Source organism: Leucoraja erinacea, chromosome 10 (assembly GCF_028641065.1).
Source record: "Leucoraja erinacea ecotype New England chromosome 10, Leri_hhj_1, whole genome shotgun sequence".
NCBI classification, from domain to species: Eukaryota; Metazoa; Chordata; class Chondrichthyes; order Rajiformes; family Rajidae; genus Leucoraja; species Leucoraja erinaceus.
Genome location: NC_073386.1, coordinates 27,943,587 through 27,968,674, shown reverse-complemented (window position 1 = coordinate 27,968,674; position 25,088 = coordinate 27,943,587). Strand labels below are relative to the sequence as shown.

General features: G+C 41.9%; 1 protein-coding gene across 1 annotated transcript in view; it reads right to left on the bottom strand.

Annotated features, from left to right (window-relative positions):
* trabd2b (TraB domain containing 2B) overlaps positions 1-22,539 on the bottom strand; it is a 334,868-nt gene extending 312,329 nt beyond the window's left edge. Inside the window, exons 1-2 of the mRNA XM_055641817.1 lie at positions 21,902-22,539; positions 20,887-21,447 (exon numbers count right to left, since the gene is read on the bottom strand). Coding sequence (XP_055497792.1) covers positions 20,887-21,447; positions 21,902-22,108 — 768 coding nt within the window. The 5' untranslated portion in view covers positions 22,109-22,539. The remainder of the gene's footprint in view (positions 1-20,886; positions 21,448-21,901) is intronic.
* Between the last annotated feature and the right edge of the window lie 2,549 nt (positions 22,540-25,088).

Here is a 25,088-nt window from a genome sequence, read left to right as displayed (position 1 = left end):
GTCCTCTGGCCCTCGATTCACCCACTTTGGGCAAGAGACTCTGTGCATCTGCCCGATCTATTCCTCTCATGATCTTATACTCCTCGATAAGATACCCCTCATCCTCTTGCGCTCCAAGGAATAGTCGCAGCCTACTCAACCTCTGCCTACAGCTGAGACTCCCTAGTCCTGGCGACTTCCTTATAAATCTTTTCTGTACCCATTCCGGCTTGACAACATCTTTCCTATATCACGGTGCCCAGAACTGAACACAATACTCCAAGTGTGGCCGCACCAACGTCTTATACAACTGCAACATGACCTCCTAATGTCTATACTCAATACTCTGGCTGATGAAGCATAATGTGCCAAAGGCCATTTTGACCACCCGATCTACCAGCGACTCCATCTTCAGGGAGCTATATACCTGCACTCCTTCTGCTCTACAACACTACCCACAGCCCTCTGCTCTACAACACTACCCAAGAGCCCTGCCATTCAATGCGTAGGTCTTGCCCATGTTAGACTTCCCAAAATGCAACACCTCACATTTCTTTGCATTAAATTCCATCAACCATTCCTGAGCCCACTTGGCCAATTGATCAAGGACCTCCTGCAATTTTTCACAACCATTTTCACTATCTGCAAATCCACCCACTTTTGTATCATCTGCAAACTTGCTAATCTAGCAGTTTTGGTCCAGATTCCAGCATCTGCAGACTACTGTGTTTCTCACATTATTCTCGTTGGAGCAAAGGAGGTTGATGGGTGATTTGACAGAGATGACAGGTTTCTGACATGTTTAGAAATGGAAAACTGATGTCTAAAATGACGAGGAACACAAGTTTAATGGTTTTGCAGGTTATTGGGATATGTGAGATATCACGTGAAAAATAAGAACGGGGTGTAGAAAACAGTTATTTAGATAATCTTACTCATAGTTTACCTTGCTCCAACTCGGTTCTTTTCACTGAACTTTTCCCATAATCTGTAACCTCTATCAGACTCTGTCTATTTTTATCCTTCCACTCTCCATTAATTCTAATCTCTTGCCAGAATCTTGTTATCATTCCACCCAAAGTTGCATCTGGCAAGTAGATCCCAGTTCTAACATCCCAAAGGTCAATCAACATTCTGAACTGTGTGTGTGTGCGTAGTTGAGGCCAGTTCGCCTCTATGAGGGTGTTTCTTCAGTTTCTTCCTAGCTGTTATCAGGCAACTGAATCATCCTACCACAACCAGAAAGCAGTGCTGAACTGCTATCCAACTCTTTGATGTCCCTTGGACTATCCTTGACTGGACTTTGCTGGCTTTACCTCACATTAAATGTTATTCTCTTATCATGTATCTATACACTGTAAAGGGATTGATTGTAATCATGTATTGTCTTTCTGCTGACTGGTTAGCACGCAACAAAAAGCTTTTCACTGTACGTCGATATACGGTACACGTGACAATAAACTAAACTGAAACTGAGTGTTGCACGTGCGTGTGCACATGCGTGTGCGTGTGCGTGTGCACGTGTGTGTGTGTGTGTGTGTGTGTGTGTGTGTGTAAGTGTATGGTTGTGGGGGCTATATCATCCTTTCTTTCAGGTATTGCTAAGCCACGGATCCTGCGTTTAGTTGCATCTACATTGTCACTCACTTTGACAGAGAAAAACATACCTTAAAATTCTTAAATGAAAACACAAACTGTTCCTGAATTACTCATGTGTAAGTTTGTATACTGAATAGTTTGTCTACCTTGGTTTTTGACTTTCTTACTCAATATTCACTATCTCTGTTCAATCAGAATTACAGAATGCAGGGTGGGTTATACCTTGGGCACAATAATCTGCTGATTTTAACTATAGTTTATAATCATATTGATCCTGCCATAACATTTACTGGCAAACCAATCTTGTATTCATCGGATCATTCTGTCACCAATGTCACCTCGAAATGCAAGTTTGGCTGCTTCGTTGGCAGGCACTCTGTGTCTTAATAGCACTCATGAAGTGAGTAAGTGCAGCTAAGAATTGGTTTGTGTGATTCAAGAACCAATTTATTTGCTACACTTTTTAAAAGTATACCTATTGAGCTGCTTTCTGGAAGTAATCATGCTCTGGTAAAATAACACAAATGCCTGCCATTCTTCACGTGCGAGGGAAGACAGCGAGTATTGATCCATGTAGGAGAGTCACATCCTGTTCCCATTCGGCATTCACACGTTCTCTGCATAGCACAAGTAGGGAACCAGAACAGAAGTCTTTAGCTGATCTTTTCTCTTTCAATACCAGGTGCACACATATCAAGTGTAGCACCCCTACTGTCATCCCGGCTGGGAGCAATTAATTCAGCACTGACCGTGCACTGATGCTGGAACTTATTTGGTCTGCTTGGTTCAGTTCCAAACTGGGTAGCAAATGTTTCCACTGATTTATTGTGAGACCAATCTTGTTTTATTAGCAAATACCAATTTACATCAGCTTTAGCATATTAGTGAAATATTTCCCAGTTCCATTGTTTTTCAAGAAGATGTAGGCAATAGTTTTGTTAAAATTATCAAAATCTGATTTTTATTTCACTATGGGAGTTCTGAGGAGTTCATAAGTTCTAGGAGCAGAATTAGGCCATTCGGCCCATCAAGTCTACTCCACCATTCAATCATGGCTGACCTATCATTTCCTCTCAACCCCATTCTTCTGCCTTCTCCCCATAACCCCAGAAAACCTTCCTAATCAAGAATCTTCCAATCTCCACCTTGATAAATATCCATTAACTTGGCCTCCACAGCAGTCTGTGGCAATGAATTCCAAAGATTCACCACCCTCCGATGAAAGAAATTCCTCCTTATATCCTTTCTAAAGGTACATTCTTTTATTTTGAGACTATGAGCTCTGGTCTGAGTTCAAACATTAAAAAAAAACTGGAAGCTTGGCATAAGATAAACTTAAATTTGTTTGATGCATAATCAAAGAGCATCATATGCAGAATATTCGGCTACACTAGGAGAAGGGGTGGTCAGTTCCTTATTCAGGTTGAAATGAAAGTTGTTTTCTATTGATGTTGAAACTAGTTTGTGATTGCATTTGCCACAGAGTACCATTTGAAATTAAGTAATGTAGTTTAGTTTAGAGATACAGCGTGGAAATTAGCCCTTTGCCCCATCGAGTCCGTGCCGACCAGCGATCCCCACACACTATCCTACACGCACTAGGGACAATTGACAATTATACCAAGCCGATTAACCTACAAACCTGTATGTCTTTAGTGAGTGGAAGGATACCGGAGCACCCAGAGAAAATTCACTCAGGTCACAGGGAGAACGTACAAATTTTGTACGGACAGCACCCATAGTCAGGATCGAACCTGGGTCTCTGGCGCTGTAAGGCAGCAACTACCACTGCGCCGCCAACATAATGCAACATACTATAAATCGGACACAAAAACAATCTGCTGGAGCTACAGTACTCATCAGGCCGAGCAGCACCTGTACCGTCAAAAAGATAGTCCACATTTGATGTCAAAAGCTTGCAACCACCCCCAATGCAGAGGCTCAACCAGAAATGATAACTGTCTATTTGCCTCCACAGATGCTGCTTGACCCTCAACAGGTTGCTTTTTGTTCAAGGTTGCAGCATCTGCAAAGGGAGTGTATCAAATTTTAATGATGCAAGACTTAAGTAAAATGAGTATTTTTTTTAACATGTTGAGAAGGAAAGATGGATCAGCCATGATTGAATGGTGGCATAGACTTCATCGGCCGCATAGCCTAAATCTGTTCCTAGAACTTATGAAATTATGTTACATCAACATTGGCACAATATTCATCATACAGGCAAGCTGTCATTTTATGCATCTAATCATATCCACAAAAGGCGAGCAGAAATTCCTAAGTGAGAACCATATGTGAATTACGCTGAATACTTTTTTTTAAAATCAGGCTTCAGTATTGGACATCAACAGAAGACATTTGCCCAATAAAAGTTTATATGTTGATGACTAAACACTCCACCTTTGGCAGACTATAGTTGTGGCAATAGTTACCGATACTCGAGATGCTGGGTATTAGTCAGTCATGCTTTATTAAGTCTTATAGTCTGGAAACTTGTCAAAAATTATGGAACTAACCAGCAGGTGCTTGCTGTAGGCGCTTCCAAAATTCAGTTCAATTCATCGCTCACACATTTAACCTCACAGAGGAGGAATACAATTGCAGGCGTAATACATGAAACGTTTGCAGACACATTATGGATCAGGAACACTGTTAGAATTCACACTAAGCTGCCCCTGCCTGTTTTCAACATCGTAGACACAGCACTTTCCCACCTGAAGGTAATACAAAGTAATGAATTAGTGTTGATTCGGCATCACTGCCTCATTTGCACCCAGCTCATAAAATGCCCATTTCAAACCAGATGCAGAATGTTATCACCGTAACACTACGAGCAGCAGCAACTTGAAGGGCCTCCAACTGGCATCTGTAATGATGGCGGGTCTGACCTTCCACAAAGTACAGCTGACAAGGAATTGCCAAAAGGCTGCTGATTGCCACCACTTGCGTGTAGATTTTCTGCCAGTGCAGTCTCCGTAGCTCTATTTTGCTTTCCCCAGGAAGAAAAATAAATCAGAAGAATATGTCGATAGTGATCAGAAGCTAAACCCGTGGACATTAGGGCTGCGCTTTCAATGAAAGTGGATGATAGATTGCTTGGTGATGTACATTTTTGGGACAAATTATTATTGGCTCCATCCGAGGTGGAACAATGGAATAATTTGATAACCAGGTCAATAATGGTCAACACCATGACTAAAAACTAGCTAAAAGGAGATTAATCTCAGTGCTGTTTGTGCAGAATTGCAATGTATACAATGGCCTCGAAGATAGCTTACAAAAGCAGTCGCCACATGTCAAAGCAATTCATTGCATAAAACACTTTGAAATGTTTCTGAGAGATGTGATAAGGTGATTACACAAATATAATTCTGTTTCCGTCTTTCAGCTCTGCTCATTGCCCCTGTGGTTTTTAATGATTGGAAACATCTGATCAGCTAATCAGTTCTTTTCAATAGTAAAATGTGAATAATGGTAAACAGGCTGCTAGAGTTTGTTTTAACTTTGAAAACACAAACCTTTTTGGCAGGGCTTTCTACCTGCTGCTTTGTATAATGTTTCAGACCACGGCCAAGAAATTCTATCACGTAGCACAACATTTTTATGCACAACTCGATTTAATTTTATCAGCAACCCAATCTCATATAGAGTGCATCAACAGTACAAACAGAAGGCATTGGATATGTGAAGCCATGTCAAACTGTACATAATGCAATTTGTGATGTCCCTTGTACAAAATTCTTTATTGGTTGGTTGAGAGATGCGCCTATTAGTTAACTAGTGACGATCTTACGTACAATGGTGCCCCAGGAAGGCACCGGCTTCGAAAAAGGTACCCCCCAAGTAGTTTACTTGGTGATTACTCCAAAATCAACAGTGGGCCTGCATCCCACTGCCATGTCTTCAGCTCCTCAATTACCACATCATCATTCTGCCTGACCTCTGGTGACAGTCAAGCTCAACCCTTATCCCCACCTTCCATCTGCTTTACTGTCCTTCCCTGCCCCCACCATGGATGACCATGATCATCCTCACAAACCTTACTACATAGTCTGGGATAGACAGCCCAACACTTTCCTGCATAGAATGATGCTGAGCAAGGGCCATGCACAAAACTGTTACGTGCCTTACATATTCCATCTGCTTCACAATCTCCTATCAGCTAAAACCCTTCTCAAACATTGTTCTTTCAATAACAAGGATATCAAGCTGCTCGGGAAATTTTAAAGAGAAACCACAAGATGCTAATGTTCCTATTTTTATAAAGGACTCAAGTGTAATGCTTGGCCAGTGATGCACAATGCCAAGTGAGGCCCATTTCACTTCAGAAAGTTGAAGGCTGATTGATTTTAAGATTCATTAACTATACATCATAGGATTAAATAAACCACAACAAAATGATCACTCCTCATTTAATGTCTTGGTATTGTTTATCAAAGCTCCACACTTCCCTTCATATTTTGCTCAATATTTGAGTAATCAGAAAAGTAATTTCTATATAATCCATGGAATACCAAAGTGGACAAACTAATACTTTTTGCTATCATACAGTATTAATTTTGAAACAAGGATTCTCTCATGCATCAAGGAAGTAAATTATACTGATGACGGTGTAAAATATGAATGAAAAAAAACTTCAGTATAAATCAAAGTTGAAACCTAATCTGGAAAAATCAAAGAATAGTTATAAAATTTGGAATGTCTGAAAACTCTCTTTATTAAATTGCAAGTTTTACTCACAAGATTTTTATCTTTTGCCACTTCTACTAATTCAAACTCCATTTGTCACACATAAAACCTAGAACCAAAATATTTAGGTAACAAATAACTGGGATGTCTGAAAATAAGGGAGTGAGCCAAGATTCCTTAAAATTCATTTGGTACATGATGTTACATTTCCTTTCATACATGGTTTGAGTTAGTTACAGCTATAAAGAAGGATGCACCGTAAATGTAAAAAAGTTCATTATGGAGTATATTACCATTTCCTTTAAATATTATATGTATTTGTCACACTCCTTTATAGGTCATAGTTCCTTTTGAAATGTGTTAGTTGGATAGGAAAGGGCTGTATATTTTTTTGCCAATAGCCCTCAGGTGTTCATGGCAACAGCTCTATCAGACTGGAACATTTTGTAGCCAAACCACTGGAGCTAATAAAAAAAAAAAAATTCAAAGAGCCCTCAAACTTCTTTCAGGAAGCTGGCAAGAATCTGTCTTCCTGTCAAGCTGTTAAAGCCACAAACTAACCCACGAGCCCAAACAGTCACACCCACTTGCAGAAATGGGTACAGTTTACTAATCGTTCCTCTTTTTAAATTAAATTGGAGCTTTACTTCCCATTTATTTGAGCGATGCCACAGGGGACCTGTGCTTGGAGTTAATGCGAATCTCCTCACCAAAACCACATCAGACCCTAAATGCAGCACGACACGGCAGGTTAGTGAATTTGCTCACTGTCGGAGTGAAAAACACTTACACGTGGCTTTAATTTGCGATGTGTTTACATCCATCGCTCACTGAGTGCTAGGATACCAACCTGCAAACAAACTCTTAACCAGGGCAAGGGAAGTAGAATGTGGAATGCTGCATGTTTGAATTAAAATAATATAATTTATTTTCCTTAAAAGTATTTCCCTCTGAGAAAGAATCCTCCTTCTTAATCTCTCCGATTCCATCTCAGGAGACAGATTATCCACAAACATCAACTGTAAGACCACTAACTCCCACATTAACCATGACTACATTCCTTCCCTCCCTGTCTCTTGGTAGATCATCATATCTCTTTTGCAGTTTTTCAATCATCATCACATCTGCTGTCTAGATGGGGCTTTCCACTAGGACAAGTGAGGTCCTCTTCAGGAAATGAGATACCCTACCCTGTAGTTGTGGAAGGGGCCCTCAATCATGTCTCCACCTTTTTCTGAGATACTGCTCTCATGTCCCACCCTCCATTTAGATAGAACTGGAATAGAGTTGCCCGGTCTTTACCTTTCACCTCTCCTCACCTCCGTATACAACATGTAATTCTCCGACATCACCACTGGCTTCAACACGACCTTACCTCCAATCAATCTTCTCCTCCACCCCTTTCTGCTTTCTGCAGAGACCACTTTATCCATGAACCATCCCTCCTCACCCACCTTTCCCTAGGCACTTTGCCTTGCAACCACAGAAGGTACAACACAGCTCCTCCCTCACCTCTATCCAGAGACCCCAACAGCCCTTCCATTCGAGGGTTTACATGTATCTCTTCCAACCTCGTCTATTGCATTCGGTGTTCTGAGTGGCCTCATCTGCTTTGATGAGAACAAATTAATCTAGGAAACTGCTTTCACCAAACATGTGCTTTGTCCATTGAGGCCCAGCTGGAGCTCCCGAATCCTAGCCATTCCTTGTCTGTCCTTGGCTTCCTACACTGCCAGAGTAAGGCAATAGTGGAATGGGCAAATGGGAAACCTATTATTCCACTTGGGTAGCCTACAACCCAATGGCACAAACAATGAATTCTCCAATTTCAGGTAACATCTCCCATTCTTAACTACCTACCCCTCCCTGACACATTCTTTAGCCACTCCTCCACCCCATCACCCAGTTCCTTTCCCCTCCTTCACCACCTCCATCCACTGATCACCCTATCCACCCCTCTCTACTCTGTACCTATATTTTTTCCCAGCTCCCAGCTACCCACCATCCTTCCATCTTGTTCTACATTTCACCCCCCCATCTTAATTTCATATTCCACAATCTGAACCCTTTTGCCTTCTCTGCCCGTCACATTCAGCCGTGGTTATTATCGCCACTCCTCTCTCCCCACCGGACTCATTTGTCAATCAACTTGTATAGGAAGGAACTGCAGATGCTGGTTTAAACCAAAGAGACACAAAATGATGAAGTAACTCAGAAGGGTCTCAACCCAAAACGTCACCCATTCTTTCTCTCCACAGATGCTGCCTATCCCGCTGAGTTACTCCAGCATTGTGTCCATCTTCACCAATTACTTGCCTTATCCCTTTTGCTCACCCCTTTCTACCAGCTAATCCCTCGTCTCCATCAATCTTAAGAAGGGTCCTGACCTGAAACGTCTTCGTGTCTATTTCCCTCCACAGATGCTGCCTGGCCCACTGAATCATATAACCATATAACAATTACAGCACAGAAACAGGCCATCTCGGCCCTACAAGTCCATGCCGAACAAATTTTTTTTTCCCCTTAGTCCCACCTGCCTGCACTCACACCATAACCCTCCATTCCCTTCTCATCCATATGCCTATCCAATTTATTTTTAAATGATACCAATGAACCTGCCTCCACCACTTCCACTGGGAGCTCATTCCACACCGCCACCACTCTCTGCGTAAAGAAGTGCCCCCTCATATTACCCCTAAACTTCTGCCAGCAGTTTGTTTATGTGCTGGATTCCAGTTTCTAAAGGCTCATGTGTTTCTCACTTTTAATTTAGAACTAATTCTAGATCCAAGCCAGGAAAGAAGTTTACATTTTTTGATTAGTCATGATTTGGACCCCTCTTCTTGGTTCCTTATAGGCTTTTAATGGAAGATGAAGAACAGCAAAAGGTTAGACGCTTGCAAATAATTAATGCCCACCTATCCATCATGTGCCCTCCATTATTCTCTTTCCAGTAATGTATGGTATTGTCTCTTAAACTACTGAGAGCTCTCCTTCACCAAACTTCCTATCACATCAAGTTTTTTTTGCACAAAATCATCAATGACTGTTTGTCATTGACAGAAGGTTTAGTATTTCAAGGGAAACAAATATATTTTTATGTCAAAGTTAATAAATCAACTCGGGAGACACAGTGCTGATTTCAGAATGAGGTGAAATTTCAATCCCTTTTTAATATCCCATCAAGGTTTGCAGTTCCAGAGCTAGACCAACAGAGAAAGTGGGCAAAGCAATGTCAGATGGAATTTAACTCCGGCAAGTGCAAAGTGATGCATTTTAGGAAGCTAATGCAGTGCAGGACATACACAGAGAATAATAGGCCCCGAGGGAGTGCTATAGAATAGAGTCACTTCAGGGTTTAAGTACATAGTTCCTTGAAAGTGGCAACATAGTTGGACATGGTGGTAAAGAAGGCCTTCATTGGTCAGCAAATTGAGTACAAGAGTTGGGACATCATGTCCGACCTTTGAAACACATTAGAGAGTTTGCACTTGGAATATTGTGTGTAGTTCCAGTCATCATGCTTTAGGAAGGATGTAATTAGCAAAGAAGGGGTGGTGAAAAGATTCACAAGAGTGGTGCTAGGACCGGAGGGCTTGAATTATAAGGACACACGGAATAGGCCGAGGCTGCTTTCTCAGAAATGAAGGAGGCTGTGGGATGAAGGATGACCTTTTTGAGCTTTTTAAATCACGAGACATGGTAAGGCTGATGGTTACAGTCTAAAACTAGAAGACACAGAGTAAAGATTTGGGGACTCAACAAACTAAATAGAGGATGTGGTAGAGGCAGGTACGATTGCAATGTTTAAAAAACATTTGGACAGGTTCATGGATAGGAAAAGCGTGAGGGACGTGCCAAATGCAGGGATATAGGACTAGCTGAGATTTTTTTAAATGCCATGGTCAACATGGATGAGTTGGGCTGAAGGGTCTATTTCTGGACTGTGAATCTATATGGAATTATTCAATTAGATTTTTCAAGGCCTGAAGCAGGGATGCATTACCATATTCAAACTAGAGCACCCTGCACTCTTTTTTAGATGCAAACCTAAAATCCAGATCAGGGTAATGAAGCTGAGGGAAGAACTCGGGGCAACACTTCAGCATTTGCCAGAGCAATTTGGGATGGGGATTTATAAATTAAAATCAATTCTTCCTGAGATTCGGCTCCTACTATGTTTCAGATTTTATAGCTTTAATCAGATATACCACTGCATCAAATCAACCCTGCTGAAGAATACAGAATGTATTCCAAAATCATGATAAAAGTTTAATCTTTCAGATGCATATACCATGGATTTGCTGATTTTTTCCTTCTGGGTGACCCTTCTATAGACCTCTATGACTCTAAAACTCTATTGCAAAATGTTGACAGGCATCCAATACAACAGGACCTACTGGCAAAGAAAGGTCTGGTGGGATTATTTTGATTACTTTCTGCAAAGTGCCTTGAGGCACTTTTTAACATTAAAGAAACTATATAAACCTGAATAGTTGGTGTTGAATTGTTGGGCTAAAAATGTGAACAAAACATAATATCAGCCAAGAAACAATGGCAAGTGTAATAATGAATGGCAAATCCAGAATATTTTTTAGGTTTGTTAGATGACTCTGAAGCAGGGTCTCGACCTGAAACGTCACCCGTTCCTTCTCTCCAGACATGCTGCCAGTCCCACCGAGTTACTCCAGCATTTTGTATTTACCTGTCTGTTAGGTTTGATGGGTTACTTTAACTTTTGATTAGTGGAATGGTTCCTATTCTCTGAGATTGCTGCTACTAGTTTGCATCTGCATTAAGGAGAAGGGAAAAAGTAGTCAGAATCTTGGATTCTGACCTTTGGGTGAGGACATAAATGCCAATACCTACAATATCTCCATGTTCAAAATAAAATCAACTCAATCTTACTCAGAGGGCTGTATATAGTAAATGGGCATGGGTAATGGTTCTAGACAGATGTTAATACTTGTTTTTGATTTCTACTCATTTAACTGAAATGCCCTTAAGCATTTAAGTATTTACATATATCAAATTAAGCGTGCTTGCAGTCCAAGAATTTCTGGTTGCAAATTGCTCTTTGTTTCTATTTAAATAATTTGGAATCAAATTCAACTGCTTATTTGCAACAAAAAGAATCACTGACAAAAGATCTTTCTCAGTAGTCTCACTAAACAAAACCATTTAGAGAAACATTTCTATGCCTTGGAAAGAATAAAGTTCTCTCCAAATCTATAGTGACTGCCATTAACATGCCACTCAAGCAAGTTTGAAGATTCCACTAAGGTTACAAGATTGTTCTATACATTCAAAATAATATACCAGCATTGATATTCAACCCACTGATATCCTTAAGAACTGGAAATGTTGGCCTGCCTCAGGATATGTGACCCATTATGCTGGTCCATTTCTCCCAGTTATTAAGGTTGATTCGGTGAAAGTGGTGTTACGGAGTCAGAGATATGGATGTTTTGTTATATTTCAACTAACTGTAATTGGACACTTGTCATTCTATAGGAAGGGAGATTCAGTATCTCCCAAAATAAAATTCACAATTTTGAAGATTGTCACTTTTATATAAATATATTTATATCACTTTCTAACAGCTCCAGGAATCAAATGGAACATTTCTAGGCTGATGGTAATGCTGGAATCCTTTATGATTTGGGTTCCCTCAGGAGAGAAATTAATCTCTACTTTTCTGTAACTTTCCTATTAGAAGTTAAGTTCCAGTCACATTAAAAAGCATAGGGGCAGTGTGCTTGTGATTTACTCGGATCAAAATCCATGAAAAAAATAACCTGGACAGAGTATTAATATACTCCCTTGGGATAAATCTGTCTAACTGCCTTCAAGCTTGTATTGTATTCCTGGGAATGCAAACACAAGAGTGGATCGAGCCCCGTTTCAGAACGTTGAACACCCACAAAATCAGGCTGACTGCAATTCTGTGGTCTCGCCTCCACTCTTTTCTTACTTGATCAAACACTTGCACCAAGTGCTTACAAGCTCATGGGAATTGCATTATTATTGCATATGGTATGCCATAAATTATAAATTTAATGCAAAAAGGTAGCACACAGCAAGCCATACAGCAATTCTAATGTCTCCACCCAAACTCAGAGTTTAATGGCAGCCCAATACAACAGCAGGAGACACTATAAAAAGGTGGAATTCCATGACATCAAAACGTACATGGCATGCATTGATGGTGGAATGGTCATCGGAAATAAGGCTCTCACCATAAATAAGATCGAGTGTTATTCCTCATTAAAACATGAATATTTGTCTCTGAAATTTCAGAAATCAAGAATTAGTAGATTGAAAGAAGCAGTTTGCTGATATTGCCTTTGAGAATAAAATATGCAGAGTCTGAAGAAGGGTCTCAAACCAAAACATCGCCTGCCCATTCCCTCCCCAGATACTGGGTTCCTCCAGCTATTGTACACTCTGGAGTTTAGGATGAGAGGAGATCTCCTTGAAACATATAAGATTGTTAAGGGTTTGGACACGCTAGAGGCAGGAAACATGTTCCCAATGTTGGGGGAGTCCAGAAACAAGGGCCACAGTTTAGGAATGAGTAAGGCATTTAGAATGGAGACAAGGAAACACTATTTCTCACAGAGAGTGGTTAGTCTGTGGAATTCTCTACCTCAGGTGGAGGCAGGTTCTCTGGATGCTTTCAAGAGAGAGCTAGATATGGCTCTTAAAAATAGCAGAGTCAGGGGATATGGGGAGAAGGCAGGAACGGGGTACTGATTGGGGATAATCAGCCATGATCACATTGAATGGCAGTGCTGGCTCAAAGAGCGGAATGGCCTCCTCCTGCGCCCTATTGTCTATTTGTGTTTTGCTCATGATTCCAGCAACGGCTGTCTTTTGTATGCAGAGAACAGAATGGTTTACTTCAGATCGGTGACCTATCACTGCTGAGTAGTCCCACTCAATGCTAAATGCTGGAATGATTAATTGTTCTGAATCAGCATCTTGAACTGAAGAGGCTCCTCCAAATGGTGCCACTTGCAAACAATCGCTGTATGACTTTCTGACTAAGTATATACCTAAATACATTATAACTTTTGCATATGATCCTGGTAACTAATTGTCTTACTTAACTGATTATTTCCACAATATTTTTCATCCTTTCCTGAATGCATTTGTTAGGTTAACCAGCCAACAAAGGTCAAATCTTACTCTGAGAGAATAGCCAGGTGCCAGAGACCGAGGGTGTGATCTTATCTCCATCTTGCACTTGCATTTGCACATCATCCATCACAGAGGGTGAAAGTGAATTTGTCGAGAAATTAAAACAGACACAATCACTCTTCCGACCTCTTACATGACATGTCCGATGTTCACTTTGACCGAGTTGAATATCAGGGGGCTCTGCCACCTGTTCTGTGAACCTGATCAGAACCAGCTTGCCTCCGACTTATTTGCAATCAATGGTGGAATTTTTGTCTGTCTGACCCAGAGATACTGAGGTCAACCACAAACCCTTCCCAATATGTATAGCTACATGTTATAGTGAATTTAACAGCTGAGACTCATTTGTTTGCATACCTTCCCCCTTCTTCAATATACTTAAATGTTAAAAATAAAGCGGCAAAGTGTAATTTGACGTTCTTGATATCTCAATGGATAAGCACACATGGGGAAGTTAAACCAGGGTAGGACATACAAAGGCTAGGACATACACAGGCAGGGCCCTGGGAACTGATGTTGAACATAGAGATGTAGGAGTACACATATATAATTCCCTGAAAGAGGCAACACAGGTAAACAGTATGGTAAAGGAAACACATGACAAGCTTGCCTTGCTTGATTGTGGCATTGGGTAAAAAAGTTAGGATCGCATGTTAAAGTTGTATAAAAGATTGGTTAGGCTTCATTTGGAGTATTGTGTGCAGTTCTGGTCAGAGACGCTAAAACTGTATTCCCAATCTACACTATCTCATTGCGGCCCTTGCACCGTTTCATCCATACATTCTCTGTTGCTGTAACACTATATTCTGCATCCTGGGTTTTTTTCCTCTTTTTGCACTAACTGTTGTACTCACATGTGGTTTAAGTGTAATCATATATTGATGATTTACCTGGATAGCATGCAAAACAAGGATTTTCACAGTCCCTTGGTACATGTAACAATAATAAAACAATACCAATACTGAAAAGATTCACTAGGATGTTGCCTGGATTGGAGGCCTTGAGTTATAAGGAAAGATTGGATAGACTGGGTCTGTTTTCCAGGGAGCAAATAAGGCTGAACTGTAACATGATGGTGATATATATATCACGAGAGGCAGAGATAGAGTGGATACCCAGTCTGTTTCCAGTGGTAGGGTTGTATAAAACTAGAGGCCATAGATCTTTAGGTAAGTGGATTAAAGGGGGTCTGAGAGGTAAAATTTTCACGCAAAATCACAGAATCATACAGCGTGGAAACAGGCCCTTCAGGCCAACTTGCCCACACCGACCAACAAAGAATGGTATCTAGAATGAGCTGCCAAAAGAGGTGGTGGAGGCAAGACAATAACACGTTTTAAGAGGCTCATGGACAAATGCTTGAATAACATTGGATTCGTTTATTATTATCATAAAGGGATTTGGAATTGATGCAAGTGAGTTCATCACAGATCAAAGGCAGCACAGTGACACAGGTGGTAGAGCTGCTGCCTCACAATGCCAGAGACCTGGTTTTGATACGGACATTGCTGCTGTCAAGGTGGAGTTTGCCCACTCTCACTCTGCCACATGGGTTTCCTCCAGGTTTTTTTTCCCTGGTCCCAAACATGTGTAAGTTTATAGTTTGAATGGCCTCTGTAAATTGCCCGTAGTGTGAACTTGGTGGGCCTGTTTCCATGCTGTATCTATAGACTAAAACTAAAGTGGAATTTATATATATATCTCCACAAACATCATTTGATAGCAACCAGTAACAGGATTTCTTTACTCTATTTTTTCTAATGGAGCAATTCTTCCATAATTTAGTTCTGATCAAATAGCTCATCATATTTCAACACAAGATTTTGTGATATTTTATTAATTTTCAGTTATTTTATTATTTGTAGATCTTGAGGATATAGGATCATCGAAATCCTACCTTCCATCATCTTGATTTAAAATAAATTCCCTTTGTTCAACCCTAGCAATTTTTTTATCTGTCTCATTATACGTGGAAATTACTGAAATTAAAACAAATTTGCAAAATCAATAACTTGCTCATAAGATCATGAGTTGAGTATAATAACTGGGTACCAAACTTGGAATGTGTCTCTGTAACGCCATGATAATAACCAACAGAAACATTTTCAAACAAGGTTGCATCATTCCTCCACAAACATTTCTCTCAATCTTCATTGGTGCAATGTTGCCCCTCACCTCCAACAAACTTTCCACAAGAGTGGAGAGTGGAGCTAATCTTGGGAATCAGTGAGAAGCTGTTCAAACTACAATGATTACACAATAGAATGCATGTAACCCAACTTTTGTTGTGTGTGCTTAGAAATCAAATTCCAAACCATAATTGTTGACACATTCAGTGAAACATACAACATCTGCATTATAAGGGTCCTCTATGAGCCTGTCCCCACTATAATCCACTGCTCTTTGACAATAAAGTTCATGATAAGTCACTGGAAAATATGGACCATTTCGTACATCTCAGGAACCACGTCTCAGCAAAGGATAATGAAATTCCACAGCCTTCCATGGATTTGATCATTTGAGGAAATGCATATTTGAATATCAAAACTCAGTTGTGACACAAAATTCAATCTCTACCATCGATCACCGTTGATCACTTTCCTCCTATATTCATCTGCAACTAGGCTCTCTTCCACCATCTACTCAAGGCAGACCACCAACACTGTCTGTGCAAAATCATTCCAAATTCATTGGAGTTCAAGTGAACCAATGTTAGTGTCCTCTCCTTGGACAACATTCCTGGTATTGAGGACTTGGTTGCACAGTAACATTGGGCAGCTCAAATTACTTGCATGCCCGCCATCAAACTGCTGAGACACATTATTCTGAGGTACTCAAAAATGCTGGAGAAGCTCAGCGGGTGCAGCAGCATCTATGGAGCAAAGGAGATAGGCAATGTTTCGGGCCAAAACCCTTCTACAGACCTTTGTGTACCTTCGATTTTCCAGCATCTGCAGTTCCTTCTTAAACACTATTCTGAGGTTCTGCCATGCAAAGAGATTACCGGGTGGGCAGAGGATACGTTTAAAGATGTATGCAAAGACTCCTTGAATAAATACAACATCCCTGCTGAATCCTGTGAATCTTTGGCCCATGATCACTCAAGGTAAAGTCAAAGGTAGACAAAATGCTGGAGAAACTCAGCGGGTGAGGCAGCATCTATGGAGCGAAGGAAATAGGTAAGGTTGAGTCGAGACCCTTGCTAGAAATTCTCGCTAGAATTGAGAAGATTGAGGGAGGATCTTATAGAAACGTACAACATTTTTTAAGAGGTTGGACAGGCTAGATGCAGGAAGATTGTTCCCGATGTTGAGGAAGTCCAGAACAAGGGGTCACAGTTTAAGGATAAGGGGAAAGTCTTTTAGGACCGAGATGAGAAAAACATTTTTCACACAGAGAGTGGTGAATCTGTGGAATTCTCTGCCACAGAAGCTAGTTGAGGCCAGTTCATTGGCTATATTTAAGAGGGAGTTAGATGTGGCCCTTGTGGCTAAAGGGATCAGGGGTTATGGAGAGAAAGCAAGTACAGGATACCGAGTTGGATGATCAGCCATGATCATATTGAATGGCGGTGCAGTCTCGAAGGGCCGAATGGCCTACTCCTGCACCTATTTTCTATGTTTCTTCAAACTGATGTGAGGGTGTGGGGGGGATGGGGGGGGGGGGCATGGGAAGAAGAAAGGAAGAGGTGGAGACAGTGGGCTGAGGGAGAGCTGAGAAGGGGAAAGTAGGGACTACCTGAAATTAGAGAAGTCAATGTTCATACCGCTGGGGTGCAAACTGCCCAAGTGAAATATGAGGTGCTGCTCCTCCAATTTACGGTGGTCCTCACTCTGGCCAAGGAGGAGGCCTAGGACAGAAAGGTCGGATTCGGAATGGGAGGGGGAGTTGAAGTGCTGAGCCAACAGGAGATCAGGTTGGTTATTGCGAACCGAGTGGAGGTGTTGGGCGAAGCGATCGCCAAACCTACGCTTGGTCTCACCGATGTAGAGCAGCTGACATCTGAGGGCTTAAGTTCTCAATACAAGGTAAAATCAAGCAGCCTTTGGATGGTATTGAGAACTTAAGCCCACAGAAATCCAGTGTAAGTGGCTGAAAGAGTACACCTCCTCTCAAACCACCCACCCTGCTATTCCACCATCCAGATCCCACTCCCTCTGTGAAAGAGCCTGTGTTTCCTACACTGGTCACATTATCCACCGCAGAAACCTCAAATCTGGAGTAGGAATAGCTCTAATTCAATCCTAAGAATACAGATGTAGGAAACACATGTGGAATATTTGCTCCAAGCCAAGGGTGCTAAGTAATTGCAAGTTGTTTTTGGGAGACATACATTTCAAAATGCTTCATTTTGTACCATATTATTAAATCATATATTGCCGATGCACCCTCTTATGAGGGTATTCAATGAGTTTCAGTTTCACAGTTGTAAGAAGGTAGACAAAAATGCTGGAGAAACTCAGCGGTTGAGGCAGCATCGATGGAGCGAAGGAAATAGGCAACGTTTCGGGTCGAAACCCTTCTTCTTTCACAGTTGTAAGATTCCTCACAGACTCTATATAAAAGTCTATTCATTTACTTTGTATGTTCAGTCTTTCCTATTCCCTGTACCTAATTTCACAGCAGGTGAGGCAGTAGGCTCTGCATTGCTACTCTCTAAAAGCACCAGCCTCTATGACTACTTGCAACCCCTTTAGATTTACTTCCTGGCAACTTCCAGCTATTCACTGTTCATGCTCCACATGGCCTCATTAAGCAACCATTAGCACATCATTACATTAATTCACCTCCTTCATCCTCCTCCCATTGCTAAGACAATCACATCATTCTACATGGCAGTGCAGCAGAGGCTTCCTGCCATTGGCAGGAGGTGGTCTAAGCGAGCAAACAAACAGAAAAGTGGAGTTGATGTTATCAGTCGAAGGCAATGTAAAAAGCAGAAAGCGAGACCTGGGAAAATCAGTGCAAGGCTAACACCAGGATTATGAACCACAATCACATTTTGAAAGAAAACACAAACAGGTGAATCTGCAAAGACAGTTCATTAAAATGGAATTTAAAGAAATCTAACAGATTTACATGATAAAAGAGAACTTCACTATTTTATTTTTAGTTTCACAATTGAAAGGCATATTCATTAAGACGATTCTGTATCTGCATATTAAGTAGAAATGAATTATTCCTTATTTCACAATCCAGGGGTTTCGTGAGTTCACCATGTTCGATTTATACCTTGTTAGGATTAACTTCATGTTATTTAAACTTTATATTACACATCAACGGCTATTTGGTCAACCAGACCATAAACACACAGACTCTGAGAAACCATTACTGTACAGTCACTTCCCCAAGTCAATGTATGTTTAATAACTTCAAAACTAGGATTTGATGTGAAAATGTAATCAAACACCTTGTTGCATTCAGCATCAGCAGAAACACTTTAACAAATTAAAGATGTTTGCACTATCTATTCCATTAAAAACGGATTGAATTGCATCGTTTAAACAAAACCTGAAGCTTTAAATTATAGATAATTCAAATAAAAGTGCCTTCCATTAGTAAAATCACTTGGATTACTAAAAACAACATAAATGAGGATGCTGTCGAGCATTAATAACCTTATCGAGTTAAGCATTGACCTTTGATAGGTTAACCACCTGATTTGTATTTTTATTTCACAACAGCAAAAGAGACAGAAAATATTTTTCTAGGTTCCCCTCCAATTCCAATCTGAATCAGCATGAATCACCCAAACCCTCCCGCATCTGCTGCACACCTTATCCTCACTTCCCTAATGAAGTGGGCGTGGACTATAGGGCCAGAGTACAACAGTAAAACCACAGTCTTTATCTATTCGTGGGTGGGTCACAGTATAGTTGTTGAGCCATTTCCCAAAGCCTGGCGGCAACACCATGAAGCGAGGGATCTGGGCATCAAATTGTACACAACAAACAGCATCCCCATCAATCTATCAACGACCGCCAGCTCCAGCAATCCCAACTAATCTCTGACACAGACTTTGTGGATTTCAGTCTGAAGAATTCCTGGTCTTATCTCACAGGGGGAGGGAGTAATCCATGGCCCATTTCACAGCCTCAAAATCAGCGATGCTTTAAACTATCCAAGAAGTGCGTTTGAAGTGCAAGCACCGTTGAAATGTAGGACTTTTCTGCACAACACGACACCGCGACCAAGAATGTGATAACGGTGACCTTGAAATCTGTGTTTGTTATGTTGATTGAGCGAGCATCATTAACTGGCAACACCTGCCCGACAATTCTCTGGTGCCATTGAATCCAAAGTTGATTGAATCTTTCTCGTTCACCTGGGGCATCAACTCAACTCTCGGTTTGCGCTGGATGCAAACGATGGGTTACATCCAATGCGACAGTATAAGCATCAGCACGGCTTTAGAGTGCAAAATATGTCAGCACCCGTGCACCCGGACGGGGACAAGCCCAGAACCCCTTGATCCGGGCGGCGAGACTGCAACCCACCCACTGAGACCACGACTACCACGACGAGGATGAGAAAGAGGGTGGGAAACTGTCTACACCAATTCTGAAACGAAAAGTTAAAGCCATTGCAAAGTAATTATAAGGTGTTGAAAGGAAGTGTTTGCTGAACTGAAATCCTTCCTTCAGATTAGATCATTAATCTTCACACCGGAACCCAGAAGTCATTTTACGAAGCCTTGAAAATAATTCACTCTCGTGCAATGTCTCGAAATTCAAGACGAGACTATTTAATGATTTTTTTCTGTGTCCCGCTCGATTAAGAAAGTTGAATTTCTAATGATGTAAAAGTGAGTCTGCCGACATTAGAGAGTCACATCTGATTTATAAAATAAAGTTCCATGAGGCGGCCAATTAACACTTTAAATGGAGATGGGCTTGGGATGGGAACTTGCCGCTTGCCGGCAGAGCCTGGGCTAAGGACATGGCCTGTGCGAGGGGGTGCCTGGGCAAAAGGCTGGAGACCACGGGTACCCCCAAAACAACCACAATTGACAGGGAAGTGCATGGCATCATAACAGAGGGAATGTAGATACAAAATGCTGGTGTAACTCAGCGGGACAGGCAGTATCTCTGGATAGAATGAGTGGGTGGCGTTTCGGGTCGGGACGGACTGAAGAAGGGTCTCGACCCGAAACATTACCCATTCCTTCTCTCCAGATATGCTGCCTGTCCCGCTGAGTTACTCCAGCGCGCTGTATCTATCTTCGGTGTAAACCAGCATCTGCCTTTCCTTCCTACACATAACAGAGGGAAGATGGCTCGCCTTCCACGCTTTAAACCTTGTCCCACACCTAACGGCGAGAGGCACAGAAAGCGAGCATCCCGCTTGGGACGTTTCACAGCAACGTGCGGGCTGCGCTTCTGCGGAGCGCGTCCCCGACCTCTACTCGGCTCTTACCTGGGAGAAGTTGAGCCCATTGAGCGGGTGGCACTGCTCCTCCACCCGCTCCACCGCTCCCGTCCTCTTCTTCATCCTCTCAGCCTCCTGAGCCAGGTAGAGGTCGAGAACAGGGACCCCTCTAGACCTGATGTCCGCCTCGGTCAACGAGTTCACCATCAGCATCACCCACACGGGCCGCTTCCTCTCCCAGTTGCCGGCGATGGCATTGAACAGGTAATCCGCGTACAACCCCTTGCCCCTCTGATCCGGGGTCATCCACAGAGGCATCATCACCTTCACGTAATCCAGATGCCGCTTGAGCCTGCGGTACAGCTCCCTGGGCAACACGTCCTGGAGGTTCTCGCCGTGGGGCAGCATCTGACAGCTGGTGAGGGCCGAGATCGTGTAAGGGTCGGTGAGATCCAGCTCGAAGTATACGCTGTTGCTGTGCTGGAAGGCCCTTTTGCAGTTGTCAGCTACGAAATCCCAAACCCTGGTGTAGGGCACATGAATGGTCCCAAATAAATAAGCGGGGGGCTGCCGGCGGACCGTCCAGAGGAACGAATTCATTTCCATTTGCTGGTTAAAATATAATTAAAATTGAATGTCAATACACTTATTAACCAATGCAACGCAAAAGAAAACTACAAATACACGTAGGGATTGATTAAACAGGTCTCCCATCACCTGACAGCCACGAAAGGTTAACTGTGGAAGTGCATTTCTGAAGCGGGGAGAAGATACATTCAGTGTAAATCATTAAAGCATTCGCCCAGAAAGGTGATGCTGCGCCCGAGAGAGTGGGCAGCCGCCGGAGATCTTCATCAGCAGAGTCAGATCGATTGACTTCTCTTTTAAACCCAATCGATGAGTCTCGGCACTTTCCAGAACGTTTCAGTTAAAAGTGAGTGTTTGCGGGATCCGCACTCTCTCCGCAGCCCGGGCAGCGGGTCCCGCAAACACGCCGCGGAGCGAGCACTTACAGAGCAAAAGTTGCAGAAGTGACATGAAGCTACATAACAGAGTAACTCACCGACTTGGGAAGTTCACAGTGTCCCGTGTCTCGGAGATTATTCTCTTTGGAGCCTACGCTTTGTACAGCTATACTCACAACAACCCACAGCAGCCCGGCGTTTGCCTGCATCGTGCCTTCCATCCGACTTGTTGCTTGTGATTTAACACACAGTCTTGGCGCGAGTAAAGTCTGCAGAAAGTGTGGCGTGTGGTATCGCAGGATCATAAAGCCCCTTGATCTTGGATGATGCGATCACTGTACACAATCTGAACGCCACAAGCCGCCATGCTGCCCCGGGAGCACGGCCGATCCTCCCCCAGAAACTTTCCTTTTATTGAGTGAGGTGAACGTGATGGGTGAGTGAAGGTTTTTAAAAGCATCTCCCCCCCTGGCCCTCCCCGCGATCACACATTCGGACAGATGCTGGCCTCAGCTGCTAAAGCTTGCTGCCTCTTATTTGTACAAGCCGGGGAAGGCGGGTACTGCTCGGTATGTCAGCATGTCACTTCAGAGGCTAACTCTCTGCTCTCGCAACTTTTAACTTGCACTGAAGGGTGAAAGGAAACTTTTCCCAGCCGCCCTTCCCGCGGCAGCCCGAAGGTGGCGCAGCAACAAGCTTAAGGATCAAAGGCCGGAGCCGGGCGCAGGTGACAGCAACGCTTGCCTTCGCTCCACGGGTGCCCAGCTCGTATTGGCCTTCAAACGTGATTGCACAAGCGCCACTGTTGAGACGTTTTCATTATCCAAATAGGAGGAAGAGGCAGTAAATTCAGATTCAGATTCAGATTCAATTTTAATTGTCAGTGTACGGTACAGAGACAACGAAATGCATTTAGCAAATGCAAATGAACTCAAAGGAATATCCAGCACCGTGTAGTCAGGTTTATACATAGAGACACCTGAGACTGCAGATGCTAGAGTAAGTAAAAAAAAAACTGCTCGAAGAACTCAGCGGGTCAGGCAGAATGACCCGTTTCCTTTATCTTCGTTAGTTTTTTGCATACCTTTCATTCATTGTTCTTTATCTCTCTACATCATCGCCTATATCTCTTGTTTCCCTTATCCCTAACCAGCCTGAAGAAGGGTCTCGACCCGAAACGTCACCCATTCCTTCTCTCCAGAGATGCTGTCTGCCCGCTGAGTTAAGGGGCTGTCCCACTTGGACGACCTAATCCACGAGTGGAAGAGCCTAGACAGTTTAAAAAAAAGTCACAGTTGTGTTGACGTGCCAAAGTAAAAGACCTCCTATAACCTCCCACGACTATGTCTATGACCTCATACGACCCCCTCGACCTCGGTCTTCCACACCTAAGACCAACTACGACTAGCTACGAGTGGAAAATGATCACATGATAAAATGATGTCATGTTTGTATTTTTTTTCTCGGGCCAATTTCCGACCTACGACTACCATCACGTTCTACTATGTCCTACCTATGAGTAAAAAGTGTCAATTTTTTCCATGCCAACCTTTTTTTTACTCGTAGACATTTTTTATCAGGCTGGAAAAAAAGTCGCAACCTACTTGAGGCCACGAGTACGTGGAGACCACATGAGCATGAGGAAGAGTGACCCTCGACCTCCTACGACCTCATGGCGACGATGCTGCAAGTATGAGTCAAGGGCAAACTCGTCAGAGGTCGCCAATTAGGTAGGTATGTTACAAAACCTACCTGAATCGTGGCTGAGCATCTGCCCTACCCCGTGTCCGCAATTTTGGCGCTGTTTAGAGGGGGCGGGTTTAAAACGCGATTTTTACTAGGCTGTTCCAATCGAAAATGTTCAGCCTAGTAAATCATTAATGGAAAATCGCTGAAAGACCCCGTCGCAAAAGGTATTATTAGTTTTTATGGCCTTGTATAATATTTATAGTAGTTTAAAAATCACTCTCTCATTCCGCAACCTCTCGCAGCCCCAGGGTTTTATAAAGCAAACAATTAAAGGTATGTACCTTATTTTTACATTAAATGGGGCTTGTATATAACCCTGTATATAAAGTTTTCTATAGCGAGTAGTTCATTTTGGGCTCTTTATATCCCGCAGTATTTTTCTGGGCACTTGAGGGCACAAATCCAGCGCAATGTGAACGTTCTAAACCAGCGCGTTCACAGGAACCCACTAGAAAGCCGATTTAAATTGACTTTAATTTACAGCAAATGAACACTAAATTCCTTCCATTTGGCCTATAAATTGATGTAAATGAGATTTAAAAATCATGTTTTATTGTGAATTATTTGTGAATATTATTTGGACACTTGGGCTATTTAAAAATGTTAATCATTTATTAAGAAATGGATAGATGTTTAGAGCTAGTAATTGAAGTTTGAAATTAGCTACAATTGGGTAACTAACTAATTATATGCTTTAATTTCAGGTCCTCCAAGTAAGATTATTTTATATTTGTTTCAGAATGGTTCAATCTATGATAACTGAAAATTTCATTCAGTTCTCTTAATTTTTAAGAAGGTTATGGGCTTTTGACTGTCCTCGATCACAGCTTTTTTGTTATGTCCATAGAAAATCAATAGGGAACAAGATGCTAATTTCCGAGTATGAAAATGGCCATAACTTTTTTATTACTTGATATATGAAAGTGAATTAGGTGTCAAATTAAACTTATTGTTATGCTTTATCTGATGGGATAAATTGCAGACTTGATTTTTTAAATCTCAAAATTTTGTAACATTGCTAAATTAGGTCGTGAAAGTGGGACAGGGGCTTTACTCCAGCTTTTTGTGTTTATCGTCGGTTTAAACCAGCATCTGCAGTTCCTTCCATCACAGATGTTTAGTTACTCCAAAACTTTGGTTATTGTTTATGAATGAAAGTCAGGTTGAGTTTATTGTCATATGCATCAGTACAGTGGGATGTGGGTTACAATGACAATCTTGCTTCAACATCATCTGGGGCATATAGACCTAGGCAAACAGGTTAAAACATAAATGATACATTAATTATACATATATTATACATCATATTTCTAAAAGAAAGTAGAATGTGCAAGAAAAAAATAGCTGTGCAAAACAGCCTCTCTTCACCCCTTTCATTTCCAACCTTGCTCATTTTCAATTTTCTCTCTCTTGCCTTTACTTTTCTTTTGTTGCGTGTTCTGCAAAGGTATTTTGCCTATTTGGTGGTTTTCTTTTCACACCAGTTTGCACTAAGCTGGATTGCGACACCAAAAGCAAAAGACAAAAGGTGAACGA